The sequence below is a fragment of the Serinus canaria genome, chromosome 15, assembly GCF_022539315.1.
Source record: "Serinus canaria isolate serCan28SL12 chromosome 15, serCan2020, whole genome shotgun sequence".
Taxonomy (NCBI): domain Eukaryota; kingdom Metazoa; phylum Chordata; class Aves; order Passeriformes; family Fringillidae; genus Serinus; species Serinus canaria.
In genome coordinates this window covers 8,599,735-8,618,661 of record NC_066329.1, presented here as the reverse complement: position 1 = coordinate 8,618,661, position 18,927 = coordinate 8,599,735, and the positions used below count along the sequence as shown (strand labels likewise).

The following is an 18,927-nucleotide window of genomic DNA, read 5'->3' as shown; positions in this document are numbered from 1 at the left end:
ACTCACATTGCTCCCCTGATACCAGATCAGGAGCTTCATTCAAAGCTGCATATGTATTTATCTTCAAAAATACCACATTTGCAGTTAATTGAATCCTTACTTGTAGGCTTTCTAAAGCAGAAGATGTTTATTCTTGTATTGCAACATAGAGCAAAAGGGAAGAAAATACTTCCTGTGAAACTTATTGTTGCCCTGTAGCTTTGTCTGTCATTGCATTTTGTGTCCTCCCTTCCTCTGCACTGCCTGTCAACAGTGACTCTGACTTTTACTCGTGTGTTTCTTGCACACAAGGAAATGGTTACCAAAACCACAGTGGCTGTGAACGAGTGATTACACCCAATGATGCTTTCATTTGCATTTTCCTGGTTAAAAACTCATGTTAGCCAGACCTCTCTCAACATGAGATTTTTGATGTAAGGCTAGATTTGCTCCAGACAAACATTTGCAGTACTGACATTTAGTACTGACAAGCAGCTTTCACCCTGGCACCCTTAATTTAGCCTTCAAATCTGGGAAAATTGCGGTGTTTCTTCTCATTTCGCAGATCTTTGTGATATTGGTTCATAAATAATGACAAAATAAGAAAATTCCTAGGAATAAATGATTCTGATGAATGTTTAATCTGTAAAAGTGCAGTGACTGGACTTTTATAGATCCCCTTGCTGAGTCCTTAGAACAGCATCAGTACATGAGAATGGCTCACAAAATGAAATATGCATATTCCCTTTAATATGTGCTCTCATATTAATGAGAGGTGATGTTAATAGTTTAGGAGCCTAATGCAAGAACCCCTGCTCAAAAAGAGGATAAATCTTATTGTACCACGTTTCTAAAAGGGCTGTCTATTTAGTGTCAGTATGGAGTTGTGGTGTGGGTTTTTCCTAGGCACAGGAGAGGGTTGGCAGACAGTAAAAGCTGTATTCCACCATGTGTGGGGTGTATTAGTTGCTGCTGAGCACTACCTGACCCCTCAGCTGGCTTGCTGGGGTCCCCAGTCTGCAGCAGTCAAGGGGAACAGAGTGGTCTAGAGGAACATCTGGGTACCACAAGTCCTTTTACTCTGACAACAGCCAAATGAGCCCTTTTTCTTTAAGGTGCAAATTCGTAACAACAAATGATGGTTTCTGCCAAGGGAGGACTTGGTATGGAAATGAAGTTTCTTGGAAAACTGGTCTCCATGACTCTGAGGATCAGCTCAACTCTTCATGCTCATTGACAGAGAAAGTTTAGCACATGTGGTGTGGTGTGTGGGGCTTGCTTTGGTTTCCTTTGTGTCTCAGGACATTAAATCTGTGATCAGAGACCATTTGATTAGCTGAGGAGATTGAAAGGTAGGAAGGAAACCCTTGAACTTGTCAGATGGTGGGAGCACTGTGTGCCAGAAAATTTCCTCCAGCACTAGGAAGAAGTTCCTACGTACATAGCTAAGATCTTTGGGCAGTGGGAGATTCTGGGTGTCTTTCCCTCCCTGTTCTGTGCCAGCTGCCCCAGGCTGAATAGGTGTCAGCTGAAGATTTCATATGTGGCTGTGTTGGTGCTAGGGCAGAAAATCTGCTGAATCTGGACATGTCATGCTTTGGATATTAGAAAGCATTTTCCTGCATGAAATAAGAAGGATTATTTTACTGACAGATTTTCCCTAGTTGTGCACTGTGAGCTGAACTTGCTTCTTAAAGCAGCCTAGCTATGACTAGCTGTGCTTGAGTGGATGTCATGTGGTTTTTGTGTTTGGTTTTTGCCCCCCAGTTTCTGCACTGGTGGGGTGGATTGGTTGCAGTAACAGAGCTGTTAAAGTCACACAAGACACTGGGCTGTGACGTTTCTGGCTCAGCCTATGTTACCTGAGGGTCTGCTTTCTACACTTTGGTAACAGGTTGGTTTATCATACTCACCAGTTAGGGATGAGCTGAGACAAATGCTTTACTCAATCACCTGGTGCAGACTCACCAAAAATATTTCTGCAGCGATGACTGTATCACCTGGAGACAAAGAACACAGAGTCCTTGCAGTGCAGATTTTTCTTGTGCACATGGATTAAGGCATGGGTGGCAGAACAAATGCTTCTCTGGTTAGTTATCAGTCACCCTGGGCTGGTCTTGAGAGCCAGGTAATGACAGTCTTGTGTTGCTGCTGTGTAGAAAGTCCTTGTGATCAATAGAGCCATGGCTGCTGGGCTGTGATGTTGTGCTGTGCTGGCTGCACATCACCCTTTTTCTGACACAGAGCCTTTAGATGCTACTCTGCATCTTGTGTACGTGCCTCCTGCTGTCCCCCAGGACCCCTGTGGACAGCAGTGTCCTTCTGTGTGCCCTCCAGCACTGCTCACCTCTGCTGCAGCACTGCTCTGATGAGCGTGGTGCTGGGTGAATCAGTGCTGCTGCAGTGTCACCTCATGCCTGGCCACCTCTCGTGCCACCTCATGCAGGATCTTCTGTTCCTCAGGCACTGCTGTTTACATGCTCTGTCTCGGGAGACAGGGCTCCACTGAGGCACTTGGAATGACTAAAGAGGCACTCTGTGTCTGGGAGATTGCTCTCCTGAGGTCAGGCTGCCTACTTAAACCCTGTTTTAATTCCATCCCCTAGCGAAGCTGGCAGGTTGCCTGGTGAGTGGGTGTAAAGTGCAGCTCTCTGAACTGCCAAGCAATCCTCTTTCTGTTTGTGCTGCAGACAAGAATGGGGTGTCTGCTGTCCTGTTCAGTCAGCATCTTCGCATCTGTTGAAGGGAATCACTCTTACTGAAGATTGAATCGGGCTTAATTTAGAGCTAGAAGAGGAAAGGATGAAAACACAGCCATCCTCTGCCAGTTGTTTTGTAAGGAAATGCTTGGGAGTTTGGTGGACCAGAATGGCCACGTTTGTAGAGAGCTGAGAGTTCTGTAGTGTTGAACTTCGATTTGATGGTGGCTTCCCCAGCCAAGTATCCCACTGTGCAGGTCACAGAAACATCCAGCAAATGTTGACCACTAAATATAGACCTCAGTCACAGGCTTTTTTTAGAGGGAGTTGTCTTGCCACATTTCTGAAATTATGGTCACTGTTTTACTCATGCTGTGTGTAAAGCACACACCTGTGTTCCTCTCACATGATTAAGGTGTCATGGAAGAGCTGGCGACGTGGTGGTTAATGATCTCCAAAGCTCCTGTGGAAGGTAGCATTACTCAGACTATAATGACAGATTAAGGAATGTTTCCCAGCAGTTATAGGAAACTGGAAGGCTGTTGTGTTCACAGTTTGATAGCAAAGCTCTGGTGGCTGCTCTCTGTACTGCTGTTCTTGAGGCTCCACCAGTGTTTCCACCATGAAAATTTCCGTTGTGTAAATCCTTGTGATGATTGAACACATTTGGAGTGAGCAAAGCAAGGAGGTGAAGATTTGCATGATGGATGGCAAGAGATGTCTCCTAATCAGTGGCTGGGTGGGATTAAATTCAGGTGGAAGAACAGTTTGAATTTATTTCAAATATTTATAGGCTCAGTCCCAAGCCTAATTGAAAGATTTAGTTTTGTGACTAGACTGAACCTGCCACTAAACTCTGAAACTGCAATAAACCTGTGTGTCTCAAAAGCTCATATTAGTGCTCATTCTTGTATACAGAATTGAGGGTACAATTCACTTTGGTGTGTCCTCCCTTCTCCTCCTGCCTTCCCACACCACCTGCCTTCCCACTTGTTGATACCAGCTGAAAAGCTTTGCACAGACCAGCAAACAGAGGGTTGGTGCTGGTGGTAGGAATCCAAGATGGATGGCTGTGGTTTGCTTTGGAAAAACACCCAGAGAAGTGGATGTGGGAGGCAAACTGCCTCCATCCCAGAAGTGAGCTCCAGTGGGAATGAGAAGCTGAGCACAGGGGTGGTCAGCAGAGGTGGTGGTCTTTGCAAAGGCAAGGAGAGGTTTTTGGTTTGGTTTTGCTTTCAGAGTAAGTATACATGGTTTTGCTTGATGTTTTTTGTTGTCTGGCTGGTGTTTTTTCCCCTGCTGTTACTTATGTTCACGTAGCAGTAGCAAATGGCACATTTGGTGGAAAATGAACATAAGTGATGTGATCTTCCAAGGCAGTGTTTCTCAGGTGCAGACCTAAACATACTTTGATTAAGAGAAAGCATCTTAATTGTCTTCAGATGTTAGGTTTCCTGTCTGAGAAATGTAATAACAAATGTTCACAGCAGAATGCAGGAACGAGCCCTGCCCATAGATAGCTTTGGAACCTCTGCTGTACTTATTGTATAGCAAAGAGGCCCTTTAATTGTGCATTGTCTCCTGCTTTGTAATGTGCAGACCTTTAATGCTACCATAAATGTAGAGATGCTGTCAAAATGCAAAGTGAGGATCTCAGAGCTGCATCTGTTTACTAAGCAAGGTTGTTTCAAGGGGGCTGATAGAAATGAATCAAATTGTGCATCACTGGTTGCTTAGGGCAATGATGTGCAGTCTGGCTGCAGGAGCACCTGGCTTGTCTCCTAGCATCAGAATAACAGGAGGAATTAGGTCAGCTGAGCTGGCATAGTAGGGATCAGCCAGACTGTGGTTCCAGTGGGGGGGGAATGAAAGATGCATAATTTTAAGTCATTAGAGATCCCATTTAGCAAAGCATCTTAAAAACCTCCAGGAAGGAGGAGACTCCCAGCCAGCTCTGAGTGCATTGGTGGCCCAGGGTGTGGGAGCTCCTGGTGTGATAGGGACCTCAGGCAGGGCTGAGAGGCAGCCCAGGGGCTGTGGGGTGGGCTCTGTGTGTCCCCATGGGTGCTGTGTCACCCTGCACACACCCTCTTCATTTGCATTCGATGCTCTTTTCATTTGGTTGGCAATCAAAGCCAGCATACTAAATATGTTAAAAAGTGCTAATTTCTCTGTTGTTTAAATAGTGCAGATTTGATCTCGTGTTTCTCTGGCTTCCAGTAACTGGATTTTTTCCCTTCTTAAATTAAGGCTGTTTTTATTTGAAAGAAAATTCATGCTCTTTTTCTTTATACCCCTTGTTTCCACACCTTTGTAGTAACAAGTGTGCTTGTTTTCTTAAATCTGGTGAATGAAGTATGAAATAAATGGATGAAAAAGAGACTTGCAAAAGCCAGTTGCTCATGCAGCTGCCATGGAAAACCCTGGGAGGTCAGACCTCTAATTTTCAGAGTTGCTTTAAAAAAAAACAAAACAACAAACACATGAGAAAAACCCAAACCAAAACAGCTCTTGCAGAGTATCAGATTGTGTTGGGTATATACCATTAAAAAACAAGCAATTCCCAAATTTATCAGGGGGACTACATTAATCAAACCTCAGGACTGAGTCACTTTGCTTGTATTTGCACATATCTCAATCAGTTAATGTGTCTCAATGAGTGTGATTAAAACTGAAATATCCACCTCAACCCTTAGCTCTCCCCCACTAACCCTTCTCATTGGGCAGGCTCATAAAATGCAGCTTTAAGGTATGCAAGGATTTAATTCCAGTACATGTGACTGAGCTTAAGGTAATGGGGAATTCAACCTTAAATGTTCAGTTTATGGTATGGCTGTGACACAGGAAGGAGATGAGGAATAAATACAGAAAAGCAAATTGGGTCTTGATTATTTTTGTCATTGTTTTTAGAATTCTGAAGTTCCCTCTCTTGGTAGCATTAACATAATGCATTGCCTTTTGCATAGGAGCTTGGTTTTGTTTGAAAAAGCTTCTAGATATTATTCTGCTTGTTGGCAAAGGGGTAACTACTTCCACCTCATGTCAGAAAGTCCAAACTTTTCAGGATTCTGCTGCTCTTTTTTTTTTTTTCCTACATTCTCTGCTGCAGCCTGCATGCAGTGGTCTTTGGGCAGTGCATGGCTGGTGGGGCTCAGATGCTGTAGGAGCTGCAGTGTTACCCCCAGAGCAATGTGACTGCTATAAGAAGGGATTGCTTCTCAGTGCTCCAGCAGCCCAAGTCTTAATTTGCTGTGATGTGCATGTTCTTGGTCTTGCCTGGAAGCTCTGTGACCTGTGAACCCCAGCACTTTGTGTCTGTACCCCATCAGGACGTGCATCCATGCTTTGGTTTCTGTGGTTAGGCTCAGTGGTGGCTCCAGCTCTGACTTGCTGCAGTGTGCTGCCCTGCAGAGGCCCCACAGAAGGAGAGTCAGGTTTTTCTGTCTGAGCTCTCTGCAAGTGTGCTGGGTCTCAGTGCTTTGTTTGAGGCCAGCAGTGAATTTGTGAAGCCCAGCAGCAGGGCTATCACCAGCTGGGGGGAAAGGTGGGGCTGGGTGAAGGAACCTGTTGGAAGCTCATGGCCTGTGGGAGGGATGGTAAAGTTTCTTCAGGTCATTTGAAGGCTGAGCTGCCTCACCAGCAGTGATCCCATCTGGCTGTGGTGGTTTGAGCTGCCTGGGAAAGAGCAGCTCCACGGACATGACGTCCTGTTTGTTTTCTAATGTCATGCAAGCAGACTTTAGAACTGTTGCCAGGGGGATGGGAAATAGTCTCCCTCCCTTCCTGAAGCCTGTGTAGTACCAGAGAATGGTTTTCCTGCTGTTTTTAATCTGCCCTGAAGTACAACCTGTCCTGAAACAGCTCATCTGTTCTACAATGGAGAGTACAGTAGTGCTGGAATGGGGGATTGGGCAGTGCTGACCCTTGGCATCACTGTTCTTCCAGTTCTGCAGAAATCTGCCTGCTGCAAGGCCACCCATCAACCATTTTTGTGCTGCAGGGCCTCCCTTCTGCTTGTTCCACGTCCTAGAGCAAGCTGGCAGGTCAGAAGGAAGCAGAATGCAGTCAGTGGCCAGCTGTGGGCCAGTTGTGGAGGGAAAAGTTTGTGGGCCTTGCCAGGTCTTGTTTCTGATGCTTACTCCATGGGATCTACATTAAGAAATTAGAAGACCTCATTATTTTGGAAAGTCACAGATCTGCTGACTCTGAAAATAACACTTTCCAGTCAGTAGCAGTAGGTTTTACCTTTCTTCATCTGAGTTGTCTTCTGAATTGGAAGCCTGAGTTCCTTATTGATGATGTTCAGGAGGAGTGAGGAGGACAACCAGGGCCAGAGTACAGAAACATGAGACCTGTTTTTCTTTTCACTTGGGGTCAAAAGGCATGTGAATATCTTCTATTTGCTTTAGATCAGTTTTCCAAAGGATGAGCAATGATAGGTTCTCCCACACTTCTGATGGATGTTTCTATTGTCCCTTACCTTGCTTCCGTTCCAGTAGATGCATTGGAAGATAATCCTTGCATATCATGACAGTTTTCCTTTCCCTTTTCAGAGGCTAGCTTGCTCAAGCCAAGCTGTGAGCCACAGTGAAACAGTACTAAGAGATTTTACTTTTTGGAAAGTTGTTTTCCTCTCTTTAGAACAGCAGGTTTGTTTTTCCCAAACCTGGTCAGTTTGGGAGCCCCTGCCTGAGCTAGGGATTTTCCAGATGCCATTGGCCTAAAAATTGCTTCTGTAAAGCAAAGCTGTGTTTGTTTGGACTGTGTTTGTGACTCCAGTGCCACTGTCAGAAAGCAATACCTGGAGACCACAGGTCAGAAAGGTACTGGCTCCATGAGATCCTGCTGGCAAAACAGGAGGATGCGAGATGCAGTGGTTCTGCTGCAGTGGGTAGGGGAAATAACAAAAAAGAAATGGAAAAGCTTAGCTTTCAGTTGGTGTTATCTTCTACTGTCAGACCCTCAGCTTTATGTTTTACTTCTGTTGTGTTGGTGCAGTTGGTGAAGTCCTGGCCCTGCTTAGAGAGATCCATGTGCAGCAAAATTATCTTTGCTGGGCAGCATCTCTGGGTGCTGTTGGAGAGGTGGTGTTGAGCAGCTTGTGGGAGATATCTCCTGAGAGGGACAAACCCTCTGCCATCACAGGGATGCCAGCAAACACCCAGGAGAGTGGTGAAACAAGACTTGAGACTTGAGTGCCCATGGCTCCTCTACTGTAGGCAACAGGAGCCTTTCCAGCCCACAGTGCTCTGGAGTTGCCTTCATCTTCAGTGTTCTTCCCAGCTGCCCTAGAAAAGAGGCTTTGTGTGAGGTAGAAGTCATTCTTAGCTGGTTTTTCCCCAGAGTCTACTACAGCACTGGTCTCACACAGATTGGTGAGAACACTGCACTGCTGAGAGAATCTTGGAGTGTTGTGTAATCAAATTTCCACTTTTTGCCGTTCCTGAGCACCTTTCTAAACTTGGTGGCAGGCTGAGTTCAGGAGTAGAGTGCAGAGGAGGATTTTTCTAAGGAAAATTCCTCTCTGAGAGTTTTTAAGCTGTGGTGGGAGGATGACTAACTGTGGGTACACCCAGACATTTCCCTTTGGACACACCTAAACACACTCTTTCCAAGAAGAGGATCATGCCACCTTCCAGTATGGGTGGAGAGAAAATTTAAAGGGAGACAGGACTGTTGGGTCTTAATGTCCATAACACCATGTCTCCTGGTGTCACAGTGAGGAATTGTGACAGAGCACAGTCTTGGGGTGATTTATGGTGTATTGCTAAATGAGGTTTCTTCATTTCTTTGTCCTCCATCAGCAGATGTGTGTTATTTGTAGACAGCAGAGGCTGTTGCCTATTTTTACACTCAATTAAATTGTAACTTCATCACTGGGGCCTCTGCTGCAAGAACAAGCCAGGCAATGATCCAGACTGATTAATTATCAGCTTAATGCCTTTGGCAGAGACGTTTTGCTGCTATTGTGGGGCATGGTCAGGGTACTGCTGCCCTTTGTGATGACAGGAAAAGTTAGGGGTTGTGTCTGTGCTGTTCCCTTCATTGAGCTTGTTTAGTGACAGGATTAGGCTTGGCTATACAGACTGGCACATGTGAATAAGAGGTCCAGAGGAAATTATCTGTAACACTTCTTGAAAATAAGCCTCTGCAAAAATAGAGCAAACTGTAATACTTTTCTTGATGTGGAAATGAGTGGGTTGGGCATTTTGCTTTGGTTTTCAGAGAAACTGGTAGCTTGCAGAATTTGGCTTGCAGTATTTTTTCCCTTGTTTTGTTAATGAAAAAATCATAAATATAGTGGAAGGATAAAAATGGACAAGAAGTAGTTTCTGCTGCTGAATCAGCTTGAGAGAAGTCCATCAGCCTGTTTGAGAAACCAGAAGTCTCTTCAGACAGCTGAGTCTGTTTTAACCACAGTAAGCTCTACTGGCTTTTTCCAAACACTAGTTTGTTTCTGGGACCCTTCTTGAAATAAATGTTTCATTTTGTTGGCAAAGTTTTACAGATCTTTCTTATAACTGGGTCTTGAAATGCTGAAGCTGCACATGTGTTTGTCATCCTTGCTACAGGCAGCTGTGATCTGAAAATACCCTTGCTAGGTGTTCTGGCCAGTTCTGCCTGGTGAGGTTGGATTTTCAGAGGGTGCTGTTGCCAGTGATGGTTGGGGGAGCCACCAACTTCTCTCCTCAAAGCCTTTCAGGCATTGCCCTCTTATCACACCAACACAGAGTGAAGAGATAAAGCCACCAACCACCAAGATCATGTTGTTGTTGGGAAAGTCAAGCAGAGCATCTCCCTTGCCAGTGCAGTCCTTGTTTAACCCTGGTCACTGCACACACTGGCTGCCAAAAATCAATGGCTTCCTTGGTGATGTTTGTTTGCAGAGTCTTTAAATAATGTAGAGTGGAAAAACAGCCATACTGCAGAGTGTACATTAGCTGTTGGCTAATAAGTTCTTACAAATATCTTCTGGACTTGGTTTGTGTAAGCTCTGGTTTCTCTTCATTTCCTACATAGGTAATAATACCCTGAGCTTCCCCAAACCCTTCTGGCACAGAGTTACTGAGCTGCAGTGATCACAGCACATTTAGCCCAGAAGTGTCTATGAAACCTGTTTCTGTGGCAATGATGAACTTGATCTGGGCTGCAGAAACCACTTCAGACCCTTCCTGTGTGCCCAGCAGTTGCCCTGCAGCGAGTTCTCCAGCCGCTGCCTTTTACTTCTGGTGTATCTCCTATCTTCTGGTGCATCTGAGGCTGCAGTTCCTGTAGAAGTGAAAGTCCTGGGTGTCTTTATCAACCTTGGCTTTCTGCTCTTCTTGCTTAGGACAGCAGGAGCTGGTGGGCTTTGAATGCTCCTGAGAATTCTCCCTCAGTGCTTTGTCATGTGCAAAGCTTGTGATGATGCTTGGGGTTTTCTTCTTGCACTGCTTTCCTGGGCTGGTGCTTTTAGCCACAGACTGGTTTCCCACTTCATCCAATGTGTGTATGAAGCTGGATGGCTTAATGTGTGCTGCTTTCAAATGCAGAGGTTGAAAAACAAAGCCTGTTGAAAGAAGTGTTTTTCATGCAGGGAAGTGCAGCAAACACTTTCTTGAAGTATCACAGAAAATTGCTTTTTCAACAAACACGGCAATTTCTAAAAGCTCAGCTGGGCTTGGCAGTGAGAACAGCTGTAAGAATGGAGGGTGGCCCTGGGCTCTGGTGGGTGCTTGAACCCTTCCAGGGAAGGTGGCCAGTTCCCCTGCAGCTGTGACTGAGTCTCTCAAATCTCAGATACTTCGTCTTCCTCCAACCAGTCTTGAGCAAACATCTGGAAACCCAGATTTCAGGTGGTAAGGTTAAAAGGATAGAAGAAAAAGCAAGAGGTGCTGAGGACTCCAGGCATTGACAAAGGCAGGGAATTTGGTACAGCTTGATGGGGGGCAGAGTTCTGTGGACAGACCAGGGTGAAAGGGATGAGAGCAGACAGTGGAAACTGCTTGGAAACTAAACAGCTGCTAGAGTGGATGCTGGGGGTTTTGAAATTGTTTGAGTCAGAAGAGAAATCAGGTGCACAGGTATCTAAACAGCCTGTGAGTAAAGTCATGCTGCCCTGGAAGTGGAGTCCCATGCTCTGCCTCTGCTTTCAGGACTTCTCCACTCACCCACACAGCTGCTGCCTGTGGGTGTCCCCAGCTGGGCCTTGAGTTTAGGAGTGACTTCTAGTTTATAGGCTGTAGGAGTGACCTCTAGCTTACAGATTTTATGTGGTAGGCCTACTTCTGTCTGACTTTGGTTTAAACAACAGGATTTAGTCATTTGACCTCCTGGGTCTACCCAGGGTTGAAATATTTGGCTGTTTTCATGTCTGTTCCTTGGCAGTGGTTTGGTGGCTCTGCTGGACACATGCCAGGTAGTCATTGGTGTCACCATGTGCTCCACAGTCACCAAGGTTCCTGCTGTGGCTCTGTGCTGCTGTATTTTTGTGGGACACATCTCTGCACTCTCCTGTGCTTGTACCATGGACACAGGCATGTTTCCCCAGGGCTGGGGAGAGGTCAGCCAAGGCAGGAGGTGAACTCCCAGGATGGTAAGAGCATCACAGTGCAGCACCTGTAGTGAGCTTAGGAAGATGAGATTTGGCCTGGACTTTGCTGGTGTTGACCCCTGTTACAATCCAGCTTTAACCACCTGATAATGGCACTGTTAAGGCATGTAGAAAATATGGTTGGCAAATGTTACATTTTTTTCCTGTGGTCTTTTCCTTTTTGCCCTCTAATGGAAGGTGTCACTTGGGCACTTTTCAGCCATGGGTTGAATTGCAGGTTCCAAAGTTGTGCTGCTCTTATCTTTCTGTTCAGCCTAGCCCTGCTCATGTGGGCACAGCTGCTAAAAAGGGCCAAGTTAAATGTGGAAATGATTAAGGCTCTAAGATAGCAGTGTGCCAGCATCTGTGTTGCGTGCCACTGTTAATCCCTGGAGCCTGAAAGGACATGGAGACCCAAGCCACAATACAGGAGATCAGCTTGGTTAAACAGATGCACTCTCACAAATCAATAATATGCTTAAATACCTGGCATTTTCAAAGCAAGCAGTCTTCCAGGAATTAACCTGTAATGGTTTTACCCTTTCTTCAGTCTGACTCATAGCAGAGAACAGATAATCTGTTTAGAAGGTAATACAGCAATTAAATGTCTGAAATATTTCAGTGCATAAATTCCTTAATTTTCCATTTTCTATTTCCCCAGGAACTGGCAAACTCTGTCTACTTGGTTATGGAGGTGAGTGTGTCTTTTTTTTTTTTAACTTCCTTTCCCTCAGTCTTTCTCTTTTTGAATATTTTAAACCCATTTTAAGCAGATCAGCATGTTTCACAAGTGGTGCTTCCTGCTGGCAGTCTCACCTGTGAGGCTTTGTTAATCTAATCTGCAGCTCAGGCCTTGGAGAGTGTGGGTGCAGAGAGCAGCCCAGGGGATTTTTCATCTTGCTGCTCTCAGAAGGTTGTGCAGGCACAGACTTAAGCAGACACTGAACCTCAGGGGTCAGGATGGTGCCATGGGGCAGTGTGTGTTCAGGCATCCACCAGAGAGAATGTTCTGGACATAGATTACCTGCAGAACCTCTCAATGTTTCCCTTGCTCTGCAGTTCTCACTTGGAGGTCTTGTTGACTTTTCCTAATGATGTGGAACATTGATGTGAGGAGTTTCAGTTTTCAGCTCTGTTCACTCCCAGCCTTTCCTCAAACAGTTTTCTGCTGCTGTCTCCAGTGGTGACCCCTCTGCTTTGTTCTGCTTTTACCTTTCTCTCTGATGTGCTTGAACATGGATGATGCTGGTGTATCATCATGCAACATAGCATTTAGGAGAAATAGGAGAGGAACCCACAGGAATGGGCTTTTCCCTGCCAACTTCTGAATATGTATTTTAACATGTGTAAATTTAAATACTGTGATAAACCTGCCACCCTACTGAAGTTTACTGTTTTTCTTGTTAATCTTTGATTTGCCCTGTGTTAACTGAGCTTTCTGTTCTGTTTGCAGTACTGTAATGGTGGTGACCTGGCAGACTACCTTCACAGTAAGTACAGCAGTATGGAGAATATCCTCTGGGAGGGTCACCCTTCATAATCTTTGGAAAACTGAGAAGCCATGACAATAAAAGCTGCTCTTGTAGTCCTTTCTATGTAGGTCAGTAGTGACATATTTTAGTTACAATGGCCTTATAGGTTCAACATATTCCAACTCTGCTAGGGACACAGTTGTCTTTTCTTGGTGACTGGAAAAAAGCTATTTATACTGAAGCCTTGCAGTTCTGTAGTGTTGGATTAAAATAAGATCCCAAGAGTATATTCTCTGTTACCCCTAAGGTGTCCCCACATCTAGGGCAGAACATATTTCCTGTTTCAGCATGTTGAGGATGGCTGTGGTGTAGCCAGTAGTGCTGTGAGGGTGACAAGACCCACTAATTTTGGGGTCATTTGGAGAGTATAGCACAAGTATCTGGGACCATGGTGCCTTGAACCTTTTGGTGAGACTCAGGGGTGTCCTTGCCATCAAGCCAAATGCTTTGCAGGTCAGCCAGCTGTATTGCTTGGACTCAGGCAAGCCCTCAAGGTATTTTTCAGTACAGCACAGGTAGAGGACCCTGGTTTGTGAAAATCACCTTGCACCTCAGTACCTAGAACAGGTAGGGGGATAAAATATTTAACAGTATACTTGGCTGCACTCAGACATAGGCTTTATTTTATTTTTTTCCCCTAACTGTGGTTTTTTCCCTTGAAGAAGCTTTCTGGTTGTTTTGCATGTTAAGTAGAAGATTACTAAATGTGAAGAGACAACTTTAATCTCATTTCATGTGTGGCTCTGGGTCATGGTTAAATAAAGTTTGTTCACATTGTTCAAATTAAAAGCTAGTCAGCTGGATAATACTTCAGGCACCTTATTGAGGTATGTGATGCCTGGAAATGGCAAAAATAGAAGGATTAAAAGATAAATTTACATTTGCTTTGCCCTACAGCTAGTGTTGGTGTCCCTAGAATAATAATTTGGGGCTTGATGCTAGCATGCCACACTCTTCCTACAGGGTAATGAATTATATTTGTGGACTTGAATTTTCAGAAAGGGTTTAGTACTTGAATGAAAAAGAATATTCTGTCTTTCATGTGTTTTGTTTGTTTAAAGTGTGGGTGAGATAGAAGTGACAGGCATTTGTTTTTTAAAATCCAGGTTTAGTGTGCTTTGTCTTAGATATGTTTTCCATCTGTTGGGTATTGCTGTGCTCTAAAAGGAGCATCTTTAGTGGTGGCAGAATGTTCTTATGGGCACCAGTGGAGGATGGTTTTGTATTTGGTACCTTCTTTTTCTTTCTGAATGGAAATGCAAATTTTATAAATAATTTGCTTTTAAAAAATAGCAAAACTTCATTTTTACCAGTGCATGGGCTTTGAAAGCTAATTTTTTTAGCTTTCTTGCACATGAAGTAAACCTTGATCTTAAAGCAGTGAGCTGTCCACTCTCATTGGCAAAATGTGTTTGCAAACAAGAAATTACAGAAACAAATGGCAGAAACAAGGATTTACAGGAAATCTTCTGGTCTGTACTACTACTTCTGTGTGTACATTGTTGTTTTCCCTTCTGCTACCCTCCTCCCCAAAAAAACCCTCAAGAAAAAAGTGAAGCATGCAGTTACTTAGGCTGTTAATACATCTCACTTCCTGGTTTATCAATTGAACTTACTCAGGAAGTTGGTGGCTAGTTTGAGAAAATGACAATGAATTGTATTTTCCAAATAAAATTCAGTTTTACCCCAGTTTGTTTGTTTGAGTTTTACCTGGTGCGAGACTTGATCTTTCTTTACCTGAGTTCATGTGAGAAAGTTATTGTTTTTACCAATGAAATATTTTGGTTTGGCAACTGTAAAGATTGTTGAGACTGAGGAGTTGGTGCTTAGTTTTGTTTTAACTCTTAACACTTGTGTGCTGGTTGCCAGTGAAGAGAACCCAGCAAGCACAAATTTCCAGGGGAAGGAGTCAGGAAGGGACTGCAGCAAGAAGGTTTAGTTACTCCCATCACTGTCAGATCCCAGAGCTTAGATAAATGTCAGATTTCTGCATCCCACCACATGCTCCTGTGGGGAATGTTCTCTTCCAGCTTCTGCAGGCACCTAGGGTGCTTTTGACAGGAGTGATTTTTCACTGAAAACTCATCTTGAAAAGTTTAGATTTCTTCAGTATTTGGCCGGTACTCAGGAGGCTCATCTCTATTGAGTGGTTATTGTGCTGCTTCAGTTATTTTGATAATTGTCTGATGGTGTTTAATTGCAGCATCTACTTTCCCACTGGCTCCTCAGACATTTGTGCTGGTAGTTCCTGTAACACTTAAGCAAGCAGCACATGCAAATCCCCTGGTTCTCATTGAGTGAGTTGCTTGTAAGCTTCCAGATCCATTCTGCCCTCTAATTACAGGCATTAGGCAATCTGGTAATTCCATGCTGAATCCAAAGGCACTCTAATTCTCCTTGTCTTCATGACTGGAGGACGTGCATAGGTGCACGTTGCAGTGCACTGTGTGTGCCTGGCTGGGTTATGGTGTTGGGCAGCCCCATCCATCTCTGTGCTACAGCCCAAGGCTCTGTGTGTTCTGCTGTGGTGGTGTCCTTGAGAGGTCCAATGCAATTTCCCTTCTGGGAGATGTCTTAGATGTTCCTTTCACTGGTGGCCATCATGTATTGAGCTGAGAGTGGCAGGTCTCTGCTGTGGGTAGAGCTGGGGGAGGTGTTATAGCAGTGACCAGCTTCTGTACAGGAATAACTGGAATTATGTCCTCAGGTACTCAGGAGCAGGCTGGGCTGAAATTCCTTCTTAATTTCTGTGAGTTGGCATTGGCACAGGCTGTTATGGACACTTCAGAAGAGCACATCTATACCTTTCCTAAAGCTGTTGCCTTTATATCATAACAGGGAATTTCTTGGTTTGACCATGACACATGCAGGGAGCTTTGATCTTTCTAGTCCATCCCAAGTGGTGCAGGGACCTTGCTGCAAACCAGAGGTGTGAAGCATTGCTGTGTAGCTTTCCTCCCTCTTCAGACAGGTAATTAAGGAGATCTGGTTCTATCACAGATATATCTGGAATAAGTGTTCTGACTTGTACAGAAGATTGAGGAGACAGGAGTGTCACTGACCATGGGTAGATGGGATAGGTTCAAAGCCAGGACCCAAACAAGTCAGCTTGGTCTCAGACTTCAGTGTGACTTGGATTGGGCCCATGTTAGAGATACTTGTGACACCTGTGGGTAAGAGGAGATGTTCTTTTTCCTAAATAACTTTTCCAAAATGATGTAATACAACGTCAGTGGGTGCACTGCAGTACATCTCCTCTTGGATCAGCTGACAAGGGCTGCTTATTGCAGTTCACCTGGCAGCCTCTTCCAGGCTGAACTTCTCAGAACAGGCTGACCAGGACACGTCTTAGGTGGCTTCATCCTTTTTCTCTGCCTTTAGAGCTCGAGGCATGTAGGCCCCACAGTGACCCAGAGTAAATATTTTCTCTGATCTACTGACCTGAGCAGTCCAAGGCAGTAAGAGTGCCTCATCACTGAAGTGGAGCCCATGAAAATAAACACAGGGATATTATTGCTTCTCAGTAATGGCAGAGTAGGGCTTGTGAAACAGCATCCTCTGCAAGAATGTATTGCTCACCACAGACATCCACAGGGATGCCCAGACTTTAATGCAGGATTAGTTTTTTGCCAGCAGTTTTCTGGTGAAGATGAGAATATCCCCTTTTTACAGGGACAGACTTAAAAGTTGCCAGTTTGAGGTGTAGCAAGGGGAGTTGTTTTGTTCTCCACTTGTTTGGGTTTTTTGTTGGGTTTTTTATTTATTTATTTATTTATTTGTTTGTGTTTTTTTTTTTTTCTTTTTTTTTTTTTTCTGTTTTTTGGTTTTGATGGCACCTAAATTAAATGAGTTTTCTGTATCTTCTCATTCCTTCTGCTGTTGGTAGCTGGTGTGGGAGGACTTTTGCAGGCCAGTATCCTGAAGTCATTGGAAATGCCAGTTGTATTTATGTTTCTGTCCTTCAGTTGCAGATTGCTGCTGTCACACAGTAGACTGATGGGCTGAGTATGAGAGATAAGGAGTTTTGTTTTCCAGTGTTACAGCCTGTTTGTTAATGGAGAGAGGTAAAAGGGTATTGCCCCTGCCCTCCCCAAGGAACTGACTGTCCCTTCTCTGTTCCTGAGGGCAGAGCCTCAATTTCCCAGTCCTGCTTTCTTGCCTGGATTTGTGAGATTTAATGCTGCCAGAGGACCCAGCAGACTTCTCTGTCTGATTTTGCAGCCCTGCAATGTGGTAGCTCCACTCTGCTACCACAGTTGCACTGTGGGAATATGTCTGCACAGGCTCAAGACACCAGTTTAGATTCTGTGTGCCAGGAAAACAGTTCTTTTGCAGGGCTGAGAACTTTGCCCAGACTTCTTTGAGGTGGAAATGCTTAAATTCTGCAGGAACAGGTAGTTTAGAAGCCCTGTTTTCTATGGATGAATGGATTTTTGTGATCTTGGTAGCAATGTTGTTGTTTTCAGTATTATGAAGAGTTAGAATTCCCATCAGGGAGGCTCAGCTGGTTTGCTGAGGGCTGTGGCTGGTGCTGTGTTAGCCTTAGAGCCCCCAAATTATCTGCAGGAGAGGGAACGCCTCAAAGCCATGGCACGCTCCTGGGACTGCAGGTCAGGACAAGGCTCTCCACAGTTCCTCTGCTAGAGGCAGAGTGTGTTTAGCTAGGAGCTGGTAATTGCCTGCTGCCTTAATAATAACAATTATCAGGTTTCAAGTCTTGCTTCATGTTTGGAGGAGGGTGATCAGCCTGTCCTTTCCTGGGCCTGAGCTGAATTGGGAAAAAACAACTTTTGAATTCCTGCTGTTTTGTTGAAATGTGGTGTTTTAACCATTCCTCTATAGATTTACTTGAGTACAAACTGCAGAAATACTACAGAGCCCTTTTGTTGGAGAGAATATTTAGCACAGCTAAGAGATGCTGGACTTTTAATAGACAGAAAATGGTATGGGACTGAGTGCACTGTGATATTTCAGCAGGAGGTTGGGAGAGCTTTGTTAAAGATGATTCAGTGCTTTCTTCAGAAGATGCAAGTGTGTTTTGAAGACTTGCATCTGAGCTGCCTCTTAGTACCCTTAAAATCCCTTCACAGAATCTCCCCTTCTTGGAGAGGAGTCTCCTGAACTCCAGCTGAGTGCCATGGAGAAAAAGGCTCAGTGAGGGGAGAGAAACTCTGTGTGCATGTGCACTGCTCTCACGTGTTGGGAGTCCAGGACCACCTGATAGCCATGGTGACACTTTAGCTGTGCTTGTGCCTCCTAGGACAGTGAGGCCTGGGAGTGGTGGGAGTTTATTTTCTATTCTAAGCATTGCTTAACTTATCTGTGTCCCTTGCTGCTTCCCATCCATGTATTTTACAAGTTAGATTTTTAATTTCCTGTGTTGTATTAAAGCTGTGTGCAGCCTCAGCTGTGTTTTCATAAGGATTCCTCCCTTCTAGCTGACTGGCTAGAATGGTGTTTTGAAGCTCCTGCCAGCCTGTTTTAATGTCTTTAGACTAGAGAACAGCTGGAAGAGCTCTAATGAAGTCCCAAGTAATTTACAGGGACCTTTTACAAAAAAAATTATTTTATTCAACTGGAATGGTGTCTGCTTGAAGCCTGACTTGCTCAGTGACTGACAAGGAGGCAGGCTGGTGCACTGTTGTTCAGCAGGCTGTTCCCAGCTTTGGCAAGAGTTTCATACATGTAGTTCTTAAAATAACGAGAGCTGATGTTGCACTGCTCTGATTAGAAGAGCCAGTTGAAAATTATTTTAATCCCTTCAATGTTTATTTTCACACCACGGTCCCTGGGAAGCCTGTATCTCAGGAGAGGCCACTCCAGAGCTTCTATATTTGCAGATTTTGATCACTAATACATTCTTTTTAAAAACTTGTGAAAATATTTTGAGATATTCTTGCTGTATCTATGGGTGGAGGGTGGCAGGTGATGGTTTGCAGGGGTCATTTGGTACAGTCTGTTGTTAAGTACTGGACTGTGGTTCACCCAAACATGGGGTTTGGGATTAGGATTCTGGTTTGGTTGGGTGATGATGCACGAGGGTTAGGCCTAGACTTGGATTCACACCCTGAAGGTACAGATCCCTGCTGGCCATGTGCCCTAACCTACTGTGAATTTAACCTATCAGCCCTTCCCAGGTCCAGGA

At 44.6% G+C, this 18,927-nt stretch overlaps 1 protein-coding gene across 4 annotated transcripts in view; it reads left to right on the top strand.

Moving 5' to 3' along the window:
• ULK1 (unc-51 like autophagy activating kinase 1) overlaps nt 1–18,927 on the top strand; it is a 77,802-nt gene that overhangs the window by 5,008 nt on the left and 53,867 nt on the right. For all 4 annotated transcript variants that reach the window (XM_050980412.1, XM_050980411.1, XM_030231281.2 and 1 more), the window contains exons 5-6: nt 11,912–11,944; nt 12,704–12,740. In XM_050980412.1, the coding sequence (XP_050836369.1) occupies nt 11,912–11,944; nt 12,704–12,740 (70 nt within the window). The remainder of the gene's footprint in view (nt 1–11,911; nt 11,945–12,703; nt 12,741–18,927) is intronic.